The sequence below is a fragment of the Hyperolius riggenbachi genome, chromosome 11 (assembly GCF_040937935.1).
Source record: "Hyperolius riggenbachi isolate aHypRig1 chromosome 11, aHypRig1.pri, whole genome shotgun sequence".
NCBI lineage: Eukaryota > Metazoa > Chordata > Amphibia > Anura > Hyperoliidae > Hyperolius > Hyperolius riggenbachi.
In genome coordinates this window covers 175,314,311-175,337,588 of record NC_090656.1, presented here as the reverse complement: position 1 = coordinate 175,337,588, position 23,278 = coordinate 175,314,311, and the positions used below count along the sequence as shown (strand labels likewise).

General features: G+C 44.6%; 1 protein-coding gene across 2 annotated transcripts; it reads left to right on the top strand.

Moving 5' to 3' along the window:
• The first annotated feature begins 104 nt into the window (after positions 1-104).
• Positions 105-23,063, top strand: LOC137538088 (inactive hydroxysteroid dehydrogenase-like protein 1). 2 transcript variants are annotated; one of them, XM_068260087.1, is made up of 6 exons: positions 105-347; positions 7,379-7,540; positions 12,063-12,295; positions 13,803-14,245; positions 17,792-18,019; positions 22,874-23,063. In XM_068260087.1, exons 3-6 carry the CDS (start codon positions 12,076-12,078, stop codon positions 22,943-22,945), a joined length of 963 nt encoding a protein of 320 aa, XP_068116188.1. In that variant the 5' UTR covers positions 105-347; positions 7,379-7,540; positions 12,063-12,075; the 3' UTR covers positions 22,946-23,063. The 2 variants fall into 2 exon arrangements, with proteins under 2 accessions (XP_068116188.1, XP_068116187.1); XM_068260086.1 differs by lacking the exons at positions 105-347; positions 7,379-7,540 and adding an exon at positions 7,589-7,977.
• The last annotated feature ends 215 nt before the right edge of the window (positions 23,064-23,278 follow it).

Below are 23,278 nucleotides of genomic sequence, written 5' to 3'. Positions count from 1 at the left end.
CCCGAAATGGTGCGAGAGGCTGCGAATCCCATAGCCGTGCATGGGATTCGTCTGCGTACCCGCAGACCAGGAAGTGACGCTGCGCGTCTTGCAGACACGTGCATCACATGGAAACGGCCCAGACCCACATTCCAGAACCACGGGTGTATAGCAAGCCTATAGCTTTAAATCTTACACAGTGACAGTCACATCAACCCCACATGTAGACAGCCTGTTTCGGACTTTTGGTCCTCAGCAGTACATGGCAGGGATTGATATGGTTCAATGTATGTGTAACGGGCAGATTCCTGGAGAACGGGGGGGGAGGGCACGACAAGGTCATGTTGTTGAAGTCTAGTCCAAACCAGGTGACGTTTCTGCCCACCTCTAATGAACTTGTATACAGTGTTGTCTGCAGGGAAGAGGCTCAGGTGCTGTGCTGTCTGACAGAAATAGAAGAGCTGGGCCTCCAGCACAGGCATTATTCGTGAAATATTTTATAGGGTTGGGGTTTTTTTTGCTTGCTTGATTAATTTGCTATGCCAGGACCAAGCTGTCTTTTCATTGTTGAGGGCTTTTATAAAACCTATTTCAATCCAATTGCTCAGTTTAGAATGTTAGGAAAAACAAAGGGCTTAGGGCTTTTTCACACTGGACCACTTCCTATTCCAGCTGATAAGTAGCTCACTGCATGCAAGTTAATTATCCTTTGGCTGTTGCGCAGGGGTTAGGGGCGAACCCGCTAATTGCTGGTTTATTCAGTGTGAAGGCTAAGCAAAAAGACCTGCACTTGTCTACTATAGGGGATCAAGCAGGGATCCTCATAGGGAATAGTCCAATCACAGTACCCTCTTACAGCACAAATCATTGTGATTGACCAAATAGTGTGGGCGTAGTTAGTTTACGACAACCAATTGGAACGCTAGCAGTTTGAGAGGGCGCTGTCCACATAATCGCACACCTACATTTCCCTTTGAGGTTTCCTGCTGGGTCTCCTGAAGTAGACTAGAGTCAAAAGAGTCTCAGGGCTGGTGCACACCAAGAGCAGTTCTTTTTGTTTTGAAAAACACTTGCGGTTTGAAAACCACTTGGCTAATGTATTTCAATGGGATGGTGCACACCAGAGCGATTCATTTTTACCTCAAAAGCAAACTCTGGTCCTGCAGCATTTTTGCGGATTTCTGAGGCGATTCTGCCTCAATTTTAAGTATAGGAAAGTAGTAAATCGCTCTGAAAAGCACTAGATCAGAGCGATTTTCCAAGCGTTTTTGTTACAGAAGCTGTTCAGTTACAGCTCTACTGTAACAAAAAATAAAATATGCTACACCAAAACGCTCCAAAAAACGCTAGCCATATTTAGAAAATCACTCTACACACGCCTAGAATCGCTCTGAAAAAACACTTCAAAAAACGCTAGCATTTGCGGATCGTTTTTTGGTGTGCACTGGGCCTCACTCAGGCAAATAATAGGTATGTGCTCAATTGTTGCTTCTACCCGCTGGCCGATGCTGGACCAAAGTTTGTGCTGTGGAGCTGTTAGGCCTCTTTCACAAAGAAGGCTTTGAACGGCATACTTTGGTCCCCCGTTGCCACTCGCAGACCTCCCAAAGGTTTCCAACAAGGGCTTGTTGAAAATCTGATCAGTGCCATGCTCCTATTCAAGCACAGGCGTGTCCGTACTGTGTCTGCCCAGGTCTGACCACACTTGCGCATTAAGCCAGAGCTGGTCTTGCATGAGCAGCTATGTGCTATTGCACAGGTTGTGCTCACGTAGGTGCAGTATGGCCATGGCCATGCTTGAAGAGGGGCATGGCCTGGATTTTATGGAGGTTCTATAGCAGTGATAGCTAACCTTGGCACTCCAGCTGTGCTGGAACTACAAGTCCCATGAGGCATTGCAGTACTCTGACAGCTCTAAACATAACTCGGTGACAGGGCCGGCGCTACCATAAAGGGAAAGGGGGCAATCGCCCCAGGGCCCCAGAGCCTGTAGGGGCCCCCATGGTGTCCCCCCATCTTATCTGTTTCTCCCGGGGCCTCTGCAGTGTCTTTGGCAGAGCAACATCTCACCTGTACTGGTGGGCAGGTGAGACACTACACTGCCAAAGACTCTGCAGGGGCAACAGGGTGCTCAGATAAGTTGGGAGGGTCAGCAGCCAGCTCAGGGGCCCAGGAGGGAAATATGACTGGAACAAAGGGCCCCTAATGCCGCTTTTTGGTCGGGGTACCTATTGGGGGGCCCCTGGGCTAATTTTGCCCTGGCGCCCCACTGTTACTAGAACCGGCCCTGCTCAAGGAGGCAGATGCATGATGGGATTTGTAGTTTTGTCACAGCTGGAGTGCCAAAGTTAGCCATCACTGTTCTATAGGATCCAGAGGCTTTCCTCTTCCTAGGTAAGTATTTATTTTTTGACCAAAGCTTCAGCTTAGGTTCACTTTAAATTGTACCTTGGGGGTGCTTTTTACCACACCCCACAGTAGGGCAATGAAAGTCTTTAGGTACGGAGCGATGCAATGGAAATGACGTTTTTGCCGCATCCCCGATGCTAGGAGAAATCTATGCTACCGTGCGGTTCTGTGGTGACATGCGGTGGACTGTCTGGAAGTCATGTAAATCTATGGCAATGCGTGTGTGAAATCACGCAGCAAGTTTCACGTGTTAGGCATGTGCGGAAGCGTATTTTTAGCAATATGCACATGATCGTTTTGGACACAGGAAGTGAGAGTAATTCCTGCTTGGCCGGCTGCCAGATGGGGAAAAACGAAAATCTGCAGTCTGAAACCGGCCCTAGGGAAAAATTGCCTCAAAAGAGTACTCACCTAACCCAGAGGCTTCTCCATCTTCCTTCACTGGCCTCTCCAGTGCTGTGTCCTCCACAAAACCGTCGACAAGCTGTTGCACAGTAGCACGGACCTGATCAGGCTCGGCTTTTTCAGTCAAAGTCTGAGCGGGTCTGTCCTACTGACATGTTTTATCTTGTCTGAGCCAACAAATAGATAAAAAACGGCCTTGAGATTGTTGGAGGGAAAGTGTAAGGACCGGTTCATACTTTCGTTCGTACCCGTTCGGGACATTTTTTAAGCTCAGTTTAGCACAGGAAGCAGATCCTAATGTAAAGAATAGGATCTGCCTCCAGCTGTTAAGAAAAACGGATCCGCTTGCTGCGCAACACAAGCATAACACTAAGCGGAACGCAGACCCCGAACTTCACACATTTTCTCAAACTGGACGGGAAATGTGTGCAAAGAAAGCCTATGAGAATGGACACTGTCTGTTCTCACTAGGCTAGTTGCTGCATCCGCTTCGCCAGTTTCGATTGCCGCTGTGACATAAACTTGTGTATCCCGTCGCCGATTGCCACCTTTTGGTCCCTCCTACACAGCCAGGTGGCCGTCAGAAGCATGGGGATCTCCACTGGGCTGCAAAATTCCAAGGCCTTGTTCACACTGGCGGGAAAAAATGGTCCGTACGCAGAACGGAATGGATCCTAGCGAATGCAAATGAATCCAATGCTAACCTATGTATTCATTCACATCCAACCGTTCAAATGGATCCGTTCAGCACGATCCGCTGAACGTATCGCAAGTTTGCTGCTGCACCAATTTTTCCAGACCATTGAGCCCAACGGAATGGAAATTGAAGCTGAAGTGCTGCATTGGGGCAATGAGAAAACAGAAAGTTTCTTCACACTAGTGAAGAAACAGACCATTCTAAGAAGCAAAATCCACTTTGGGGGTGGGGGTCTGGGGGGATGTGGGGAAACGGAAGGGAAGCAGCGGAATAGAAACAGAGTGGCAACGGAATGAAAACAGATCCAATCGACCGGTGATCACATCTGTTTTCACGGATCCGTTTGCCACTGTAATGCAAGTGTGAACTGGGCCTAATGGGAATCCTCAGAAACAGGGAGAGTTCTCATTGGTTCATGATGAACCAATGAAAATTCTCCCTGTGGCTAGGGAGACTTAGCCTAATGCACCCCATGGAGAGCCCAATCTCCTGCAGGCCTCAGGGTTGAATATGGACTGACTGATGCTGTGATGCGTATGGGCAGATGTGATCGACGCAGGAATAGACACGGAGCGGACAGAGAATTTGTTGCAAGTGGATACAAAATGGACGGAACGCATCCGCTCTAGTGTGGACTGGCCCTAAGTACAAAGTAGCTCTTATTACCATTGCCAAAATAGCTGTTCTTTCCATCAATACTTTTGTTTGAAAGTGTTCCTGTTTCTTACCTGGTAATGGTGCTAGGTAATACTATACCCACTTAGCTTACCTATCTATACTTACAGGCGTAATATACAGCTGTCTATTATTTGTATATCCTTAATTTGACCACATCATTAAAAACATAATTTTTAGTGCATTTTGCTCTGGTCTTTTTATTATGTATAGCGCCACAAAAGATTGTGCTGTTAAATTAATAATAAATATATTATTATGTTTTAAAGGGGAACTGAAGAGGTATACGGAGGCTGCCATATTTACAGTATTTCCTTTTAATCAATACCAGTTGCCTGGCAGCCCTGCTGATCTATTTCTCTGCCGTAGTATCTGAATTACACCAGACAAGCATGCAGCTAGTCTTGTCAGACTTGACTTTAAAGTCTGAAACACCAGATCTGCTGCATGCTTGTTCAGGGGCTATGGCTAATAGTATTAGAGGCAGAGGTTCAGCAGGATAGCCAGGCAACTGGTATTGCTTAAAAGGAAATAAATATGGCAGCCTCCTTATACCTCTTACTTCAGTTCCCCTTTAAAGAAAACTTGTAAGAAAATGTAACAAAAAATCCCACTCTGGGAGACACTTATCTCAGAAGGCTTCCCTGTCCTCCTCAGTCCCGGCAATCCAGCGCTACGACCCCACGAACAGCGTTGAGGCAAATATTTACCTACCACGATCCAGCACAGGTGCAGTATCGGCTCTTTGTTCAGGCTAAGGCAGAAATAGCCGAGCCCAATCATATCCGCTCTACTGCGCAGTAGCTAGTTCTTTGCGTCTGCGCAGTAGAGCGAATCGATCGGGCTTGGCTATTTCCACCTTAGCTTGAATGAAGAGCCACTACTGCACCTGTGCTAGTTCGTGGTAGGTAAATATTGCCGTGCCTGCGCAGTAATTGTCAGGCTTTGTTGAGGAAGTTTTGAGTGAGTCAGTGCTGGATTCCCAGGCTACAGAGGACGGGTGAAGCCTCATTGGGACCCTGAGGCTTCCCCCTCCTGAGGGAAGTATCTCCCAGAGGGAGATTTTTTTGTTACAGGTTCTCTTTAAAGTGATCTAGGGGGTTGGAGGGAATGCTGTCAATGACAGCAAGGTGTTATGTTCAGTTGCACACCAGGCAATAATAGGAGCAGGGTTTACACTATCCCATTGTGGTCCACTTATTATGGTGCTCCTTGGCCTGTTTTGCCCTGAGTGCAATGGTGGATTATGGGTAATTATACAGGTGCTGTTGGATTTGTCATTTGCGCACCGTGAAAGTATAGGAACATGGTTCACACTACCCCATTGTGATTTATTGCTTATGGTGCCCCTTGGCCTGTTTTGCCCTGAGTGCAACGATGGATAGATGCTATTCATACTAAAAGCCAGGTTATAGTGTGGTCACCTCGAGTGTTTATCAGTTTTGAGACATTTGTGGGCATATTGGCTCTTGCTTGAGAATTGTCTTAACTGTACATATATTTATATGCAACAACTTTTTGAATGTGGTATGTGACCTTTCATCCCCCTTTTTTCTTGACATCATAATTAATTAATAGGTGGTTGAGCAGCATATACTGGTAGTGTGTTGATGTTTGGTTCTCTTTAAAGTGAGTCTGAAGCCTTAAAAAAAAGTCTTCTGGATCCTACAGAGCCTTCCCGTTCCTCTCCTTATCCCCTCGTTCCCCCATAGGCTCCTCCGTTTAATTCTCCTACAACGGGAGGCACTTCAAAGTCTTTGGGAGCCCGAGTGCTCTGTACTGTGCATGCGCGAGTGTGCGAGAAAGGGCACGTGCGCAGTGTGGACCTGCCCTTCTTCAGAAGCCTGAGTGCTCCCTAAGACTTCTGAAGCCCACCCAAAGCAGAAGAGAAGACTCTCTGACCCATCGATCGGAGACTACTAACGGCGGAGCCAGCACAGGAACGACAGGATGAGGAGAGGAATGGGAAGGCTCTATAGGACCCAGAGCCTTTACTCTCCTAAGGTAAGTATCTTTTTTTTATTTTTTTTTTATTTTTTTTTATTTTCACTTCAGTTTCCCTTTTAAACCATTAAAATCTTCTGAGGGGCCTTTCACACTATTAGGGCTCAGACACACTATAAGCACTTTTCTGAGCATTTTTTGGCCTTTCTAAGAGCTTTTTAAAAACTGCTCCCATTGACTTCCATTAAAATCGCTGTAAATTTGTGGTCGCGGTAAAAACGTGTTAATTGATTGCAGTTTTACCATGATTTTAATGGAAGACCATGGGAGCGTTTTTTAAAAAGCTTTCATAAAGCTCCGGAGGCCAAAAAGCACTCTGGAAATCACTTATAGTGTGTCTGAGCGCTTACGGTTACATTGGAGCAACGCAAATGCAATAATAATCCTCTGGGTCTATTACATTGATTGCAGTGCGGCGCGGCGGGTACCAACTCAGTGACGCATTGCACACAGTGTGTTAACAAGACAACATGCGCATTTACATTGTAAGTGAGGCACGGTCTAATGGTACTGTATGCTGCACTTCATGGCACACTGCTCCGTCGAGGGGCTATGCGACCTTGCGGCAACATTGCAGTGAGTTGAGCATAGTTTGTAAGCATAGTTTGTGGGGATCCAAGGCTAGGTTCACAGTGGGCCATTGTGGTACTTTGTATGGTCGCATTGTACTGCAAAATGACACACTGCAATGCAAAAGCATTGCACTGCTTGCAGTGTGTTTACTGAATAACACCCATGTTAGCAGTACAGTGAAGCATACTATTCATTGCTTCACTGTATGCGACACAGCGTGACAATATGCTCTGTGCAGCATTGCGGAAGATGTCAGCTCTATATAAATAATAATAATTTGAAATAATCGGATTGGTTATTTTTTTTTTTAATCCCATTTATAAGCACAAACAATCGTTTCAGATAATTGTGATCGGAAGGTCGATCATTTTCTAAAATTGTATTGTTAATGGGTACCTTTATCATAATCAGAACCAACAGATATAAAAGTGCTACAAAGCCCATCAAGCTAGCTAGCTAGCTACAGGCAGATTATTTCTGTAGCCTGTTAATGGCACAGATCCTGTCAGGTATGTACAGTACAAGCATAAACATTTACAGGATTTATTTTTAAACTGATCTATTAGTATTCACTATATTATGATATAAATTATAGGTATTATTTTGCAGTGTAGGTAAACTGTGCTCTCCCTGTAGATTCTGCAGTGTTGCCCTCTACAGAGCTGCCAGGACCTGGAGCCCGGAATAAAGTTGCTCTGGCCGAGGACATACAGTAAACACGCAGCGCTGCTGATACTGATTCGTGCCGTTTGGTCCTCCTGCAGGTGTGAGACGCTGGAGTGACAGGAGACGGCACAGGTCAGCCTTCATGTATGAATTGAATGTATGGCTAATATACCACAGACAGAAAGATGCTGTGTTTTCCAAGTCTCCTGTGTGCATTCTGTTTCCTAAAGATATCACAAGTCTTGCCTTTGTCCTGCAGCAGTAATGGGATTCATCCAGAGTCTAATGAGATTTGTAGGATAACAGATGGATGCCTTGTGTAGCAGGCTAGGGATTCTGAATGTAATTCCCTTCAGGATTTGTATGACTAGTGTTAAAGGGATTGGCCAGCAAGCTGAGGTTCTCGTTGTTGCCTTTTGATCAGGAAGACTGATCTTCTTCATGAGCTGGACCCCCTGCCAATTCATCCAGACTCTGGTAAAAGCATCCATTGGACTACTTACCAGAGGTCAATAACCTAGGATGTGTCCTCCAGTCTTGTATATCTATTCACAAAAAAACGGTAAAAGGTCAGTATAGCTTTCCATGTGGCCAGGCTGCCACCTAAATCTCCACAGCACGCAGTCCAGTAGGAACACAGTCATACACTTTTTTTCCCCTTCATATTCTCTCTCTCTTCCCCCCAACCCTTTCTTCATTTAACATCTGCTCCCCTGCCTCCCTCCCTAAGTAACTTTTGCTAGCATGACCCCTGAATATCCAATGATAACTTGTGTTCTTCCTTGTGGGTTCCAGTTAGTTACTAGAGAAGGACAGCTGCAGCCTCCTGCAATGATTTCTGGGAAGGGGTATAGTGCTTGCATCAATCACCCATCCCCTCTTCCACTGATTGGAGGGCTGTATGAATGTTATAGCTATGATGAGTAGCGTAGCTAAGAAGTTGTGGGCCCCAGTGCAAGTTTAGCATTGGGGCCCCCCAGGCATGCTATAGATAACAATTGATGCAATACACCAAAACCAACCAAGGACAGCCACAGTGTCAGAGGTGCAAGAAGGGGATGGGAAACTGTGTGTTAGTGATCACTACTATTCAAAACAACTATAAAAGTGAATATTATCAGCACTGGACCAATAAAAAAATGAATTCTGTGTTAGAGGGGTGGGTCCCTTGGGGCCCCTCTAGCTCAAGGGCCCCGATGCGGTTGCTACCTCTGCAGCCCCTATTGCTACACCACTGCCTATGATCCTCCCTTCTATCATATCTAGCAGCAAGTAGTGTGCATTTAGTTAAAGGGAACCAGAGATGAATGTTTCACACAAAATAAACATATCAGTCGATAGCGTGTAAAGAATAAATGCTCTACCTGATAATTTTGCCGCTCTGGTGTGCCTTTTTTAGTGTTTTTTATCCATTATTGCTCCAGGACAAATCAAATATGGCCGCCGGCTCATATCCCTTTTCCTTCCGGGTTATGAGTTGTTCTGGATGTGCTGTCTAGGCCCTAGGTTCTCAACGTGTGGTACGCGTACCCCAGGGGGTACATCTAATGGTTCCAGGGGGTACTCGGGCTTGATATATTTAACCAAGAATAACAAATTTAGAGTTTAAGAAAAATATAAATCTTATTTAAACAACACAAAAATAAGTATTTTTGCTAATTAAAGGCAATAGTAAATGCTTGGAAATTGTTTAGAACCAATTATCATGTACTACGATTAAATATATATTTGTCAAGGGGTACTTGTGATAATGTTTGCTATGCTAGGGGGTACTTGGTGAGTACGGGGTCTTAAAAGGGGTACATACTAACAAAATGTTGAGAAACACTGGTCTAGGCTATATGAGACTATGCTGCTATCAAGGCTAAATGCAGCCTTTCATCTGTGTGCTTTCATTTTGGTATGATGTTCAGCTGCCTGTAGGAAGTGTCTCTCATAGGAATGAAACTGCAGTCATCATCAGTATCTAGTGCACAGGGAGCACACAGGGATCATATTGCAGCCACAGAGCTTCTCTCTCAGCAGGAGCAGCCCCTCCCATGTCATCACAGCTCTCAGTATGCAAAGCAGGAAATTTGAGCCAGGAGGTGGCAGGCTTGGGCTTGAAAAGACTCCACAGAAGAGTGACTCAGCTATAATGATTCCAGGTCAAACCTAGACTGAGCCAGTCGGGGATTCTTATCACAGCTGCTAATAGACTAATTAAGCAGATAACAATGAAACTAAAAGCAGGGTAGGTGTTTACTGTCATGTTCCCACTGATAAATGTAATAAAATACATGAGGGTGCTTCGTCTCTGGTTCTCTTTAAAAAATCAGGGATGTGGCTTCAGGGAAGCATAGACCGGAGCTGAAGTGGGGTCTTTTAACCTCAATGGCTTTTTGACTAATTGTTGTGGTCACATGACTTTGACGTTGAATACTTTTCAGTGTTTGTTAGCGAGGGTGTAGGGGAAGAAATATAAATTCTGGAAATGGGATTTAAAATATCTATACTAAAGCAATGTATGTACCAGGGTATCAGTATTTCTCAACATTATTACAGTACCCACCCCTTTATAAGAGAGGAGGCCCTATATGCAATAAAGTTATTTTCCTGAGTAGGAGAAAATGTTTCATCTTCTCTTTAAAATAATTTTTCAGCACTTCACAATTGAAAAAGCACCAATAAGGTGTAAAAAGTACTATCAAAATTATTTGGAGTATTTTCTTGCTTGCTGGTGGTTTAAAAGGCATTTAATTGTGAAAATATCACCCAGGAAAAAAAGTTGTGAGAAACCGTTAATTGCATATGGACTTTGGTCTCTCAAGTGCATACATGCAATTAAAGCGGCAGGAAATTTGGGCGCAAGGTAAAGTTAAAAAACGGCTCGCTCTGCTCCTGCAAAAGTCCCGGTGGCGTTAATTATTATTCTCCCTCCAGGCCACCATTGACACTGGGGGAAAGATGTAATTCAACTTCCAGCTATTGCTGGCGGTCAAATTACTCTAATTTTTATTGATGGCGCCCAAATTACCGATTGTGCTGCTATAGTCATAATTCATGTTAAAGCATATGGCAGCGCCAGCAAAGCCCAAATTTCCAGCACAATTATTGCCCAACTCACACCCAAGTACCCTCTTTTGTGAATAGTAACCCTAAAAGCAAATCTGTAGTGAAAAAAATTTAGTTACCTAAGAAGAGGGACGGCTCTGGACCCTAAACCTTCCCATTCCTCCCTTGGTGTCCTAGTTCCAGCGCTGTCACCCCGGTTTGAATTTGCTGCCTCTGAGATCCCTCATAAGGCATTGGGAGCATTTGTGTCCCGAGCACTCCTGAAGATGGGCGGCTCCATACTGCACATGCTGGAGCGTGCTTGTGCATGCAAAGTATGGAGCCACCTGCCTTTGGCAGTGCTTGGGCACATGAGTGCTCCTGAAGCTAACCAAGGACTTGTAGAGCTGTATTTGACCAGTTGGTCAAATAGTTCTAACGGGGATGACAGCGATGGAACCAAAGAGGACACAGAGAGGAACGGGAAAGTTCTTTAAAGATCCTGAGCCTTCCCTCTCCATAGGTAAGTATCTGACTTTTTCACTTCAGTTTTACTTTAAATAAAGATTTTTTTTAGCTATAAGACTGATCATCAGCTTTATAAATAGGTCTCATAGAAAATTTTAATAGCAGAGAGAAAAGCATAATAGTGAACTGGACCTTACCTATTCACTTCAGGGAAGAGTAAAGCTGTGTATGTACACTAGATTCCCCTGAATTCCCCTACGCTACTTGGCCAGTGAGATCGGCCTAGAGGATTGCTTCGGCCGAGAGCATTGTTTTCCCCACTCACCCAGCTACCGTGTGACGTCACACCTGTGCCACTCCGTCGGTTCTCTGTCAGGAACTCCCTATATTGTCCTGTGTCCTCCTTTGCTTACCCCCGTCCATAAGTAGAGACACTGCAGATTTAATGCAAGATTTGTATCAGCTGTAACAAATGATTTTTTGTTTAAAAGTTATGCTGTTGCTTATCTTTTAGAGCAGAGAGGAGGTTCTGAGTTCAGGTCCACTTTAAGACATGCCCCACCACCCCTCTAACCACGCCCCCACCACACCCCTCAACATGCATATCACAAAGAATTGAGAATCAAAAGATGTCGTTTTATCATGCAATCCACACTGGTCCTTTCTATAATCATCACTTTTTCTACATTTTATCATTTTAAGATAAGAAATATCAACTTAATTGATAAAAAAAGAGTCAATTAAACAGATTTTTCAGTACACAAATACATACATTTACACAGATCTGTACATCAGTCTTGAAAGAGGGACAAATGAGGAAGCAAGAGGGACAAAGGGATTTGTTCCCCTAAGAGGGTCTGTCCCCCTGAAAGAGGGACAGTTGGGAGCTACAGTATGTAAGCAGGGGATTGCACAATCACAAGACAAATAGCATTGTTAATAGGAAGTATCTTTGTATACATATTGAGCACTGTGGAAATGATTCAGAGTGTGTGAATACTTTCTTATGTCTCTGACATGCTTTATTATGTAGATAACATTTCTTAAGCGTTTTTTTTCCCCCATAGGACTCAAAGTGCAATACCTTTGATAACCACCATAGGAAATTATCTTTCCATGTAGTCTGGGGTATAAACTTCCTCTCTGATTTCAGACTGGTGGTCTCCATGGCATCGGTGGACAGCTTTCATCTTTTATACCGTGAAGTTGCCAGATCTTGCCATAACCACTTTGAGTTTCTGGCTGTGGTGGGAGCTCTGTACACAGCAAGGAAAGGCATCAGCATCCTGTGTGAGTGTTACAGTGCGATCAAACTGCATGTTACGCCACATCTGCTGAGGAGGCAGGACCTGGCCAAGCAGTATGGACAGTGGGCAGTTGTCACCGGTAAGTTCATTACTTTCAAACAAACTTAATGTGGTGTTGCTAGTATGTGTGTCCCCCCCCCCCCCCCTTTCCTGTAAATGACAATTGAAACCAAAGGTAAAAATTGGTTTCAGAAGATCAAAGGTAGAAGTTAAAATATAACTTTTAATTAGTTACATGATATAATTAAGGACAGTACATGAATTTTGAGGTCACAAACATGAATAAACAAGTTCAGGTGTAGGTTTTGGGACCCTCGATCTCAGATAGATTGCTTTATAAGAGGCTTTACACTAGAGGCCTGCATTGGGTTGGATATCTGCGGGTTACCCAAAATGTGGGTCTGGTTTGGGTACCCGTATTCATTTTGGGTTGGGTTGCAAATAGCGCACTGCGGGTGTGGGTCGGGTTGCAGGTAGTGTGCGCAGGGAGCTGCTATAGTTACCTGTGTGGATGGCTGGATCAGCTTCTTCTCTTTATCCATCTGCGGCAGTGCTGTACTCCCGACATCCTCTTCTGGCTTCCGATCACATGATATGACATGTGATCGTAACCCAGAGGATGATGTCAGTGTTGCAGCGCTGCCTGGTGGTGGGAGAGAGTGACAGAAGAGTCTCTTCCATCACCACTCTCCCACCACTGGGCTGCGCTGCAGCACTGACATCATCTTCTGGGTTAGGATCACATCATATCATGTGATCGGAAGCCAGAAGAGGATGAGCGGGAGCGCAGCTCTGCTGTAGGTGGAGGAAGAGGAGAAGCCGATACAGCCGTCCAAACAGGTAACTATAATGGCTACCTGCCACCCGCTCTTCATGGCTTCGTTAGACAGCTGAAAAATGGGTTGCGGGTTCAGTCAGGTGCGGGTAGCGGTTTCTTCAGAAAGTGGGTCGGCTGCTAGTCTGAAAAGTAGACCTGTGCAGGCTTCTACTTAACACAATAAATGAATCTTGTTGTAATCAGTTAAAATCACAGAAAAACCTGTACACATATAGGGACATATTCACTATGCACCGCTTCAGTTTCGTACCTGAAAAAATGGACAGGGTTGGGAGGAGTTCACTGCCTTGTGTGTTTTGATGTGATGCAACCCATTGAATGATCCTGTCCACTCGTTCATGTCCTGAACAGTGGCAGTCGGGAGTATTAGTGTGTTCGAATTCACTATATTGAATTTGAACATCAGCACTACCACATACCACCAAAAGGGCCAACTCAAAGTTAATTGAGGCTGTGGGGGGACCCAAGCCACTAGGCCAGCTTCTGTGACAGTCACAAAGGCCTTAATTACTAAGGGCTGTTCAGTAAAATACCACATTCAGTTCACACATGCGATAATAGGTAATTTAACAAAAACCATGGCTTTAATTCGGTAATAAGTAGAGGTCTTACCAGTGTGGAGTAGTAATACTGAACATATCACTTGTTTTATAGAATGCTCTTATCTTTTGTAAATCGACATTTATTGAGGTATGTACAGCACAAGGTTTGTGTTTTTTTTTTTGTTTTTTTTTTCTGTCCTCTATAGGAGCCACAGATATCATTGGAAGGGCATATGCAGAAGAGTTGGCAAGCCGCGGTCTGAATATTATCCTGATGTGTAGCAACAGACAGGAATTACGAAGCGTCTCCGATGCCATAGCAGAAACATATGGCGTTAATACCAGCTTTCTTCATGTAGACTTCAGCCAGGGGCATCAAGCATACCATTCCATTAGCGAGGCTTTGACAGACGTGGATGTGGGCATTCTAGTGAACAATGCAAGGGTGTTCTGTGAAGATCCACCATATATTATGTCCGTTCCACAAGACAAAGTCTGGGAGATCATCAATGTGAATGTTGCAGCAGCTGTTATGATGGTTCACATAGTGCTACCTGGCATGGTAGAAAGGAGAAGAGGAGCCATTGTCAACGTGTGTCCTGGAAGTGCATCCAGACGCAGAGACTTATCTCAGATAGCTGCATCTAAGGTAAAAATGGTAATGGTTAAAAAAGTTATGCATTGCAAATGGGCACAAAATGCTTGTGCAATGAATCTCTATGAGAAGGTTCATATCAGCGCGGTTCATGTACTGTGCGTGCAGCAAACCGGTGCCTGTACCATTTTTGGGTCGATTTTGCCTCAATGGAAGGTATAGGAAAAACGCAAACGCTCACAAAATTGCTTTGTGCAGCAATTGCGTTTGTGTTTTTAAGAATAAATACATTATATTCTTTTCCAAGTCAAAGTTCACTTCCTGACTTGCGTCAGGGAGAGAATTACAGCCGCTCTGGAAAAGCGCTTAGAAAAGTGCTTTTACCAGAAACGCAGCGCGCAGTGGAGTGCCGGGAGGAGGGGGAAAAAAGCGCACAGAAATGCAAAACGTTTTCGTTTTTAGGTAGGAATGAGGCCTAAAAGATAAGCCACAGCATAATAACCTTCAAATAAAAAACACTTCTTTGTTACAGCTGATACAAATCCTAAAATATTTTATCCAGTGTTTCTACTTCCTGCTTTCATGTAAGCAGACATTATTAACATCCTGTGCTTTCAAATGAGCTTATCTGCCATGGCAGTCAGGTGACACGGGGAGAGATCAAATTACAGCTTGTGATTAGACACAGATGAAGGGTAATTAGACTGGCTAAACTCTAAATACATACAGGGTGCATTTCGGTTCAGGTCCACTTTAAGTTAAACCCAGGTAACAAAACTGAGGTTGTGTTTGCAGTCACCCTGTGCTGGTTCTCTGTTTAGTAGTAAGGCTGTATAGTATACATTCTTACTATCTCAACAGTACTAGTTGCTGTCACAAATGGACCTCCCCAAATGAGTCCTCATGCTTAGATTAGAATGTAGGGCTAATTTATAGTCCATTTTTTCCCCTCCTCACCTGCCATCAGACTGGTTACTGTGTTGATGACATCACTAGTGAACCAGATGAGAGCATGCAGGCAAAGGTGGGAGGAAATGTGGCAGTTGCAGGTGTGTATATTTAATAATCATGGCTGTTAATTTGGGTGGCAGCCGAAAGTTTGAATATCAGTACTGTAATATTACTGACATTCAATTATTGGCTTCCATTGACGATGCTGCACACTAACCTTACCCACCTACGCTTAACGCTGACCTCCCTTGTACTTATGCCTAACACTTAGCTCCCCCCCCCCCCCCCCACACACACACCTACGCCTAACACACCTGTTTAGCTGAGCACCACAGCCGATAATGCTCCATGGCAGCTGATAACAGTACTCTGCTATACATAGCCGATACCATTATTTGGCTACATGTGCACTGCAGCTGATCCAGAGTTTGGCTATATAATTGCGGTCTATGGAGGTGCTTCATCTTGAAATCGGTCCAGGTGCCCAAACCAACTGTCTCGATTGCAGGGTATGTGGAACCAAACGTTTCAGTCAAAGCACTACAAAAAAAAAAAAAAAACTATTCAGAAGTTATCTTCGGTAAAAACTGCATATCTAAACTTTCAGTGATTCCATATATTGGAAAGGTAATATGGCGAAGTGGAGGTAAACCTAATCTAGGCAGGAGTTCCTCTTTGCACAGTTAATGTAGCCATACATTACACGATTTTCCATTGAGATATTGCGCGATCGACTTTATTAGGCAATCAACTACAGTGTGGTTGATCGGAACTCAGTGGATAGAGGCCCACACACTTCAAGCTAGAACCTATGCAATTCTCCTTTACTATCGATTTGAACGATGTTGTGACTTCATGAGCTATAACCGAAAATTGATTCTTTGTCGATCAAAATAATGTGAACAGGAGCCGATTCCTTTGCAATCGACCAATATTTTCCATCCTGTCCGATCGAGTAGATTCGTTGATTAGACCACATTATTGGCAAGTTTCTATCGAATCAAGCAAAATGGAACATAGTCGATTCTCCCTCCATCCGATAAAATGACCAAATAAATTGGTTGATCGTACAGGACAATTGAGCAATGTATGGCCACCTGCAAGGAGAATTCATGGAGAAGCATGTAACTGTTTATTTCAAGTGATAAATTTGTATTTACTGTATCTGATTTCCTTTTTCCCACCATGTAAACAGGTTTCACTTTTGCCTTATATCCTTACAATCAGGCCTTATTCACATGAGCTCTTGCCTTCCTAGTGGATCTCCGATCAAGAAACTATTATTTTGCCACTTTTGCCATATTAGGAACGTAGTGGATTGCTGACTTGGGTGATGGTTAGCGATGGTCGCTCAGTTTTGTGCTTACCATGACATAAAAAAATGCTGCCTGCATTTTTTTGTGATGATGCAATTCTTTTATGAATGGCAGCCATCAGTGGCTAAATGGCAGAGCTAAATGCAAGAACCGACTGCGATGCAGCGGCAGAACGTCAATGCAACACTGTCATGCTGTTCATGTGATTGAGTCCTGAATGTGTTGTTTTCACAGGCAGTGAGGTTAAAGGTAATCAGCTTTTCTTGACTAGAAAAAAAACGTCCTTGCGTTTACTAACTGGCCATTAGTGGCCTAAAGTTGGTGATTAATTATACAATTCTTTGGACAGTCAACTCTTTGATTTGATCGTAAAATAGTTTGCATTGATCTGGTTTTCTGATCGATTGCATTAATCTGATTGAATTGGATAGCAGCCATCCTTCCGTTAGTGGGCCCGAGCGATTGTTTCTGATCGATCATCCAAAGAATCGTAATGCTAATGGCCAATCCCTGCTTGTGGCAGGTGCCCATAAAGTGTGCCTGAGGTGACATGATGTGATTAAAGTGTTTGTACAATGCCAAGCATAAAATAACAAGGCTGTGTTCCTGTTTTTTTTTTTTTCTTTTTTGCCAGAAAGCAATACCATTCAGGCATAATCCAGATGGACTATAATGCTAACCCTCACTGATAAGAAATTACAGCCAAAAAGCTCTTTCCTGGAAGAGAACAGCTTCTGATTGCAGGAAATAGATAAAAATGTCAAAAGTTCATATATTTTAGCTGTGGGACACAGAAAGAATGGTCCATTGAGGCAAGACAATAACTAAATATTGTCACTGATTCTTAGCGGCAGCCCAAATCATTAAGCCATGCACCGAAGTGCGATCTGGATTGCAGGCCATGTAATAGATAGTCACTTTTTGTCTCATTTACCCTAGGGCCTAATTTGGCCCAAATCTGCAGCATTTCCCTGCAGGCAAGTTGCACAGGGAAGCGCTGCCTATGTGGCCAATGACTTGCTGTCCAGATTACATGCGAATCTAGATGGTACCCAAATCTCTACACGGCTAAGCAGTCTAGATGCGTGCTTGCATCTCTTCAAGTGCTGGCATGCGTCCTGCAAGATGCATGGCACCTAGTGTAAACTGGTCCTTAGGAGTAGGAGGATAGGTACAATTATTTATCTCATCACTCTGTTTACACCTTTAGATTCACAATTTTACACAAGCAGCGCCTGCTTCTTCGGCATGCACTGAGCAAACAGAATTTAAGATATCTGTAATGCTGTACCCTTAATCTGTATTTATTTGTCGTAATTAACTCTTATTCTAGGCATATCTGGCCACTTTCAGCAAACAGCTGCAGTGTGAGGTCCAGTCCAGTGGAATCTTTGTTCAGCTGTTGACTCCTCTGTGTGTTGGAGACAGACAGGCAGCATCTACTGGAATTTTACGTTATCTGCCAGTCTTTGCCCCATCCTCTCAAGTTTATGCCCGACACGCTGTGAGAACATTGGGGATTACCAGCAGAACCACAGGATATTGGGCCCACTCCTTGCAGGTAAGGTAACAATTACTTAATGGCCATTGTTCACTGATCAGATAAAAATCTAAAATCACATGCCCAATATTGTGTAGATCGCCTTTATGCTGCCAAAACAAGCTCTGACAGACTCCAGAAGACCTTTGAAGGTGTCCTGAGGCCTTTGGCACCAAGACAGTAGTAAAAAATCCTTTAAAGAGGATCTGTAACATCAAAACATCCCCTGGGGGGTACTCACCTGGGGTGGGGGAAGCCTCCGGATCCTAATGAGGCTTCCCACGCCGCCCTCCGTCCCTCAGGGGTCTCTCTGCAGCCCTCCGTGAAAGATGACGTCAATATTTACCTTCCCGGCTCCTGCGCAGGCGCTCTGACGGCTGTCGGCTCCGAAGTAGGCGGAAATACCCGATCGCCGTCGGGTCTGCTCTACTGCGCAGGCGCAAGTTTCCGGCGCCTGCGCAGTAGAGCGGACCCGACTGAGATCGGGTATTTCCGTGTAGTTCGGAGCCGAAAGCAGCCACAGCGCCCCCGCTGGAGCCAGCAAAGGTAAATATTGAACTGACTGTCAGGTCTGTCGAAGGCTGTTCGAAGGGCTGCAGCGAGACCCCCGTGGGACAGAGGACGGCGTGGGAAGCCTCATTAGGATCCGGAGGCTTCCCCCACCCGAGGTGAGTACCCCCCAGGGGATGTTTTTGATGTTACAGAGTCTCTTTAAGTCCTGTAAATTGTGAAGTGAGATATCCATAGACTATTTTCGAATGAAACCCACAGATACTCAACAAGATCGAAATCTGGGCCGTTTGGAAGGCTAGCTTCCTTCATGGTCTACTTACAACACTCACACACCCTTTATAGATGCTGTCTGAGGTGAACAGAAATCCGCATGGGTTTTCTCACTGTTCTGTGGCTACGCAACCTCATACTATATAAAGCAAACATTGATGCATTGTGTGGTCCAATACCTCTCTGTTAGGGCCAGCATTAGCTTTTTCAGCAATTTGTTATACAGTAGCTCTTCTATGAGACCAGGCCAGATGGCCTTACCTTCATTCCTGACACACATCAGTGAGCCTTGAGCACTCATTGCCTTGTCACTGGGTCACTACTTGTATTTATTTGGGCCACTTTTTTGTAGGTACTACCCAATTTATACCAGAAACACCCCACAAGACCTGTGTCAGGATTCCCTGCCTCTGCAGTGATCAGCAAGCACTGGAGCTGTTCCAATTTGCATATGCATGTGTCAGGACTCTCTGTTACTGCAGCAATGAGCTGGCAGTGACCTTGATCCAATTTGCATATGCATAGGAGTGTTCCATCACCTGCAGGGTAATTGCTCCATTAGTGGAAGCATTTAGCATCCTGAGTTCCCAGCAGGCTTTGCTGTTGCATTGTATTCTTTAGCTTAGTGCAGCTGGACCTCCGCCTCCCTGTTCGCTGACTCTTGTATCTGGTGTTCATGTCCTGAGTTCCTGTGTCCTAGTTCCTGTTCTGAGTATGTGGATTCCAAGCCTATGTTCCTGTTGATGTCCTGAGCTCTTGGAGTTCATGCCTGTATGCCTGTTCCTGCTCTGAGTATCTGGACTTCACGCCTGAATACCTGTTCATGTCTGGAGTACCTGGATTTCCTTGCCTGTATGCATGTTCCTGGTTAAACCTGTTCCTGGATAACCTGCATGTCTGTTCCTGGACTTTTATCCGTTTGCCAGTCACTGGGTAATATTCCTGCATGTATGAACTTGTGTTGCAACCTGTTCCTGCATTATGTTTTGTAAACCCTGCTTGAACATTGCATGTACCTTTCACTGTAAATAAACATCACTTGCATCAAATCCTGGACGACTGCATATACTTGGGAGTTACCAACTGCACCGAGTATGGCTGAGCCTGACAACCTGCTATTTTGGAGATGTTTGGACACAATATTCAAGCCATCTAATTGGCTCTGTGAAGTTGGCCCCAATTTGACCTTTTCAAAGTCACTCAGATCTTTAAGCTTGTTCATTTTTCCTGCTTTCAAAATATAATACTCCATAACTGTTCGCTTGCTGCCTATTATATCCAACCCCTTAAAAAGTTCCATTGTAACAAGATAATTACTTATATTAAATTCATCTGTCATTGGGGTCTAATGCTGTGGGTGCAAACAGTTTCTGCCTGTCCCTGCATTTTGTAGTGGAAGAGTACCCTGCTACCAAAGCAGAGAAACTTCCTTTTTTAAGGCCCCGTTCACACTTGCGCTTTGGCATGCAAACGGACCGGATCAGATCGGAACCGTACGGTTCCGATCCGGATCCGGTCCGTTTGCACCAGTCATGTATCAGGCTGCCATCCAGATCCGTGTGGAAAAAATAGCGAAAATACTATTTAAATTGTTGGGGTCAGCAGAAGGTGCACCTGGTGCACCTGTAGAATCAGGTCCTTCGCTTTTAGGCCTCACCTTCACCTCCGACATACTGCCAAACAGCTCCAGCACGTGTGTCACTGCTGCTCCACTCCAGATATGCTGGGCCCATGTGTCCCCATCCGAAATGGATGCTATAATACGCATAGGAAGTGGGGTAGAACGTCAGGTGTTTGTATCCTGTGTGTTCTGTGCTTTCCGTTCCCCATTGGTTTCTATATCCGGATGGTGCAGTCAGGATCCGGTCCGGGTGCGTGGGCCGGATGATCCGGACCCAAAAAATAGCGCATGTTGGAAAAGCGTCCGGAGTCCGGATCCGGTCCGGCTCCGTTCTGTACGGAACGTACGCATGTGAACGTCCACATAGACTTTGCATTGCTATGCGGAACGTACGTTCCGTTTGTACAGTATACGGTCCGGATCCGATCAGGCGGATCCGGACAGGGAACGCTAATGTGAACCAGGCCTTAGGGTGACAATGGCAGTTTAGAGCAGTTAAATTACCCATTTTCTTTGTCACATCATAGAATATTAAAAAACATGGAAGGAATATGTCGTCTTCGTCCTCATTCATAGTAATGAAGTCAGTCTAAAGGTGGCCACAGACCATACAATTTTTTTAAAATATCTGTTCACTTTAAGAATTGCAATCAATTTTTCTGACTGTAACATTTCAAAAATATGACCAATGTGCCTCACACATATGTTCAATTTTTCCCCAATTATGATCAAAATGATTGACAAAATTGCTAGGGCGTGTATATTAATAAAGTGACAATCTAACACACACTATGCAAACTTTAGAAAGATTGAAGAAAAATATCTGGCATTCCGGATCGATAAAAATCGAAGAAATCAGATTTTTCAGTCGAATGAAAAAAAGCTTTCAATTTTTTCGGGAGATCTGATTGTTATTGAATTGCCGTAAAATTAGATCATTTTATTGTATCGTGTGGCCACCTTAAGATGGATGTCAGACTCCAGTCCTCAAGGGCCATATCCATGCCAGTGTTTAGGAAGGCTTGAGAAATGGAGAAGTTTGTTCTACTTGATGAAACACACCTTTCCTGATTGATGTGTGAGAACCTTGGCCCTTGAGAACTGGAGTTTTAAATCTCTGGTCCAAGGTGACAAAATAAATATTTCATTTTTTGATATTCACCCAAATATCACTTAGTGATACCCGAGCAGAAAAGGAAATGCTTACCTACAAAGAGAGAATCTTTTGATCCTATTCCCAAGTCCTCCTTGATCCTGCCGCCGCTTGCTGGGACTCTCCAGAAGATCCAGGCCATGCACCTCTTCAAGCTCATGCACAGCCGTGCTGCACCCATGCAAGCACACCTGGGCCTGTGCAATAGCATGGAGCTGCTTACACTCACGCAGGCACAGTACAACAGCGCTTGTGCTTGGAAAGGGAGCGTGGCCCCAATTAGATTTCCCACAAGTCCTTGTCAGAAATCTTTTTGGGTCAGAGTGGCAGGACTCTGTGGGAAGCCTCTGCAGTATTCAGCTCTTCTTAACACCTTCAGTACCAGCGGCCTCTGCCCCCTTAAGGACCAGAAACCTGCGCATAATGGCTAATTGCTGCACATACCCGTCGCTTCCTCCGTCCACGCCGCACACCTGTCACCTCAGACCACCCACTCCGCTGTCTCTATGACGGCAAAGCTCTGTGAGCCTGTCAGGAGACGCTTTTATTGGCTCCTGTCCGTGAGATCAATGTAAGCCAATGGGAGTTGCTTACATTGAGCCAATGAAATTGGTTTCTGACTGGCTCACAGATCTCTGCCATCCTAGAGATGACAGGGCAAGTGAGCAAGCGGACAGAGAGTGACGCAATCGGTGGAGGCAGCAAGAGCGTGCAGCGGTGAGGTGAAATCTACGCCCTGGCAAGAATAACAGCCTCAACACAGGGCGTAGATTTCAATCATCGCCGTCTGGAAGCAGTTAAAGTGTACCTTTAGATAACACAAATTAAAAAAAAATTATACACACCTGGACCTTCCCTCAGCCCTCTTCAGGGTGATCGATCCCTTGCCGTTTTCCCACGCTGCCTGAATCATCCACTAGGGGGCCTGGCAATTCTGCCAGTCAGCGCAGGCTGGCCACACGTGCTTCCTCGTTGCGCTCCCATGACCGAGAGCATTCTGCGCAATAGTACTGCGCAGGCGTAGAACTCTTCCAGCGACAGGAGTGTGATGGTGTGCATGCAGCCGCGCATCCGTAGTACGCCCCGACTGCCGAATTTTCCTAAAGGAGGCTAGAGGAAGCCCTAGGTATGTATCTTTTATTTATTTATTTTTTTATGGCTTTCAGGTTTCCTTTAAGTATTTCCTTATTGACCTGGGCTTTGGCTCTGTTCACTTAAAGTATTTTTGAATTGCTGTGATATTTACAGAGCTCCCTAACCGTAAGTGTGGAAAGTTGTAATTTATCTCTGTTAATGTGTAATTCTATTCTCTTTACAGCTTTTAGCATGTCAATGGATACCCGACTGGATGTCTACATCAGCTGGAAAACTTTTTCTGAGCCTTACCTGACAGTGTGTCTTTACAACACCACAGAAATCTAGATGCAGACTGAGTGTCCTTCTGTTGGAAATGTACATGATGGTGTGTTTGTTACCATGTTGTTCTATTTATAAAATTCTGAATGTGTCTTTTGTCATTTATATTGTATGGCAAATATGTAAAATGAAGGAAAGAAAAGTGGGTGATCTAAAAAGAATGTGCCGTTTTATATTTTGATACTGTTATACTGTACATCATTTTACTATATAAGCCAGCACCTATTCAGTAGGAGACCTTAGGCAAGTCTCCCTAACACTGCTACTGCCTATAGAGCACACCCTAGTAGTGGCTGCAGCTCTGGCG

Coding starts and splice junctions, on each gene's coding strand:
- LOC137538088 (XM_068260086.1), top strand. CDS start 7,931: ATGTGTCCTCCAGTCTTGTATATCTATTCACAAAAAAACGGTAAAAG. Junction 14,246..17,791: donor CTCAGATAGCTGCATCTAAG/GTAAAAATGGTA, acceptor CTCTTATTCTAG/GCATATCTGGCCACTTTCAG. Junction 18,020..22,873: donor ATTGGGCCCACTCCTTGCAG/GTAAGGTAACAA, acceptor TTCTCTTTACAG/CTTTTAGCATGTCAATGGAT.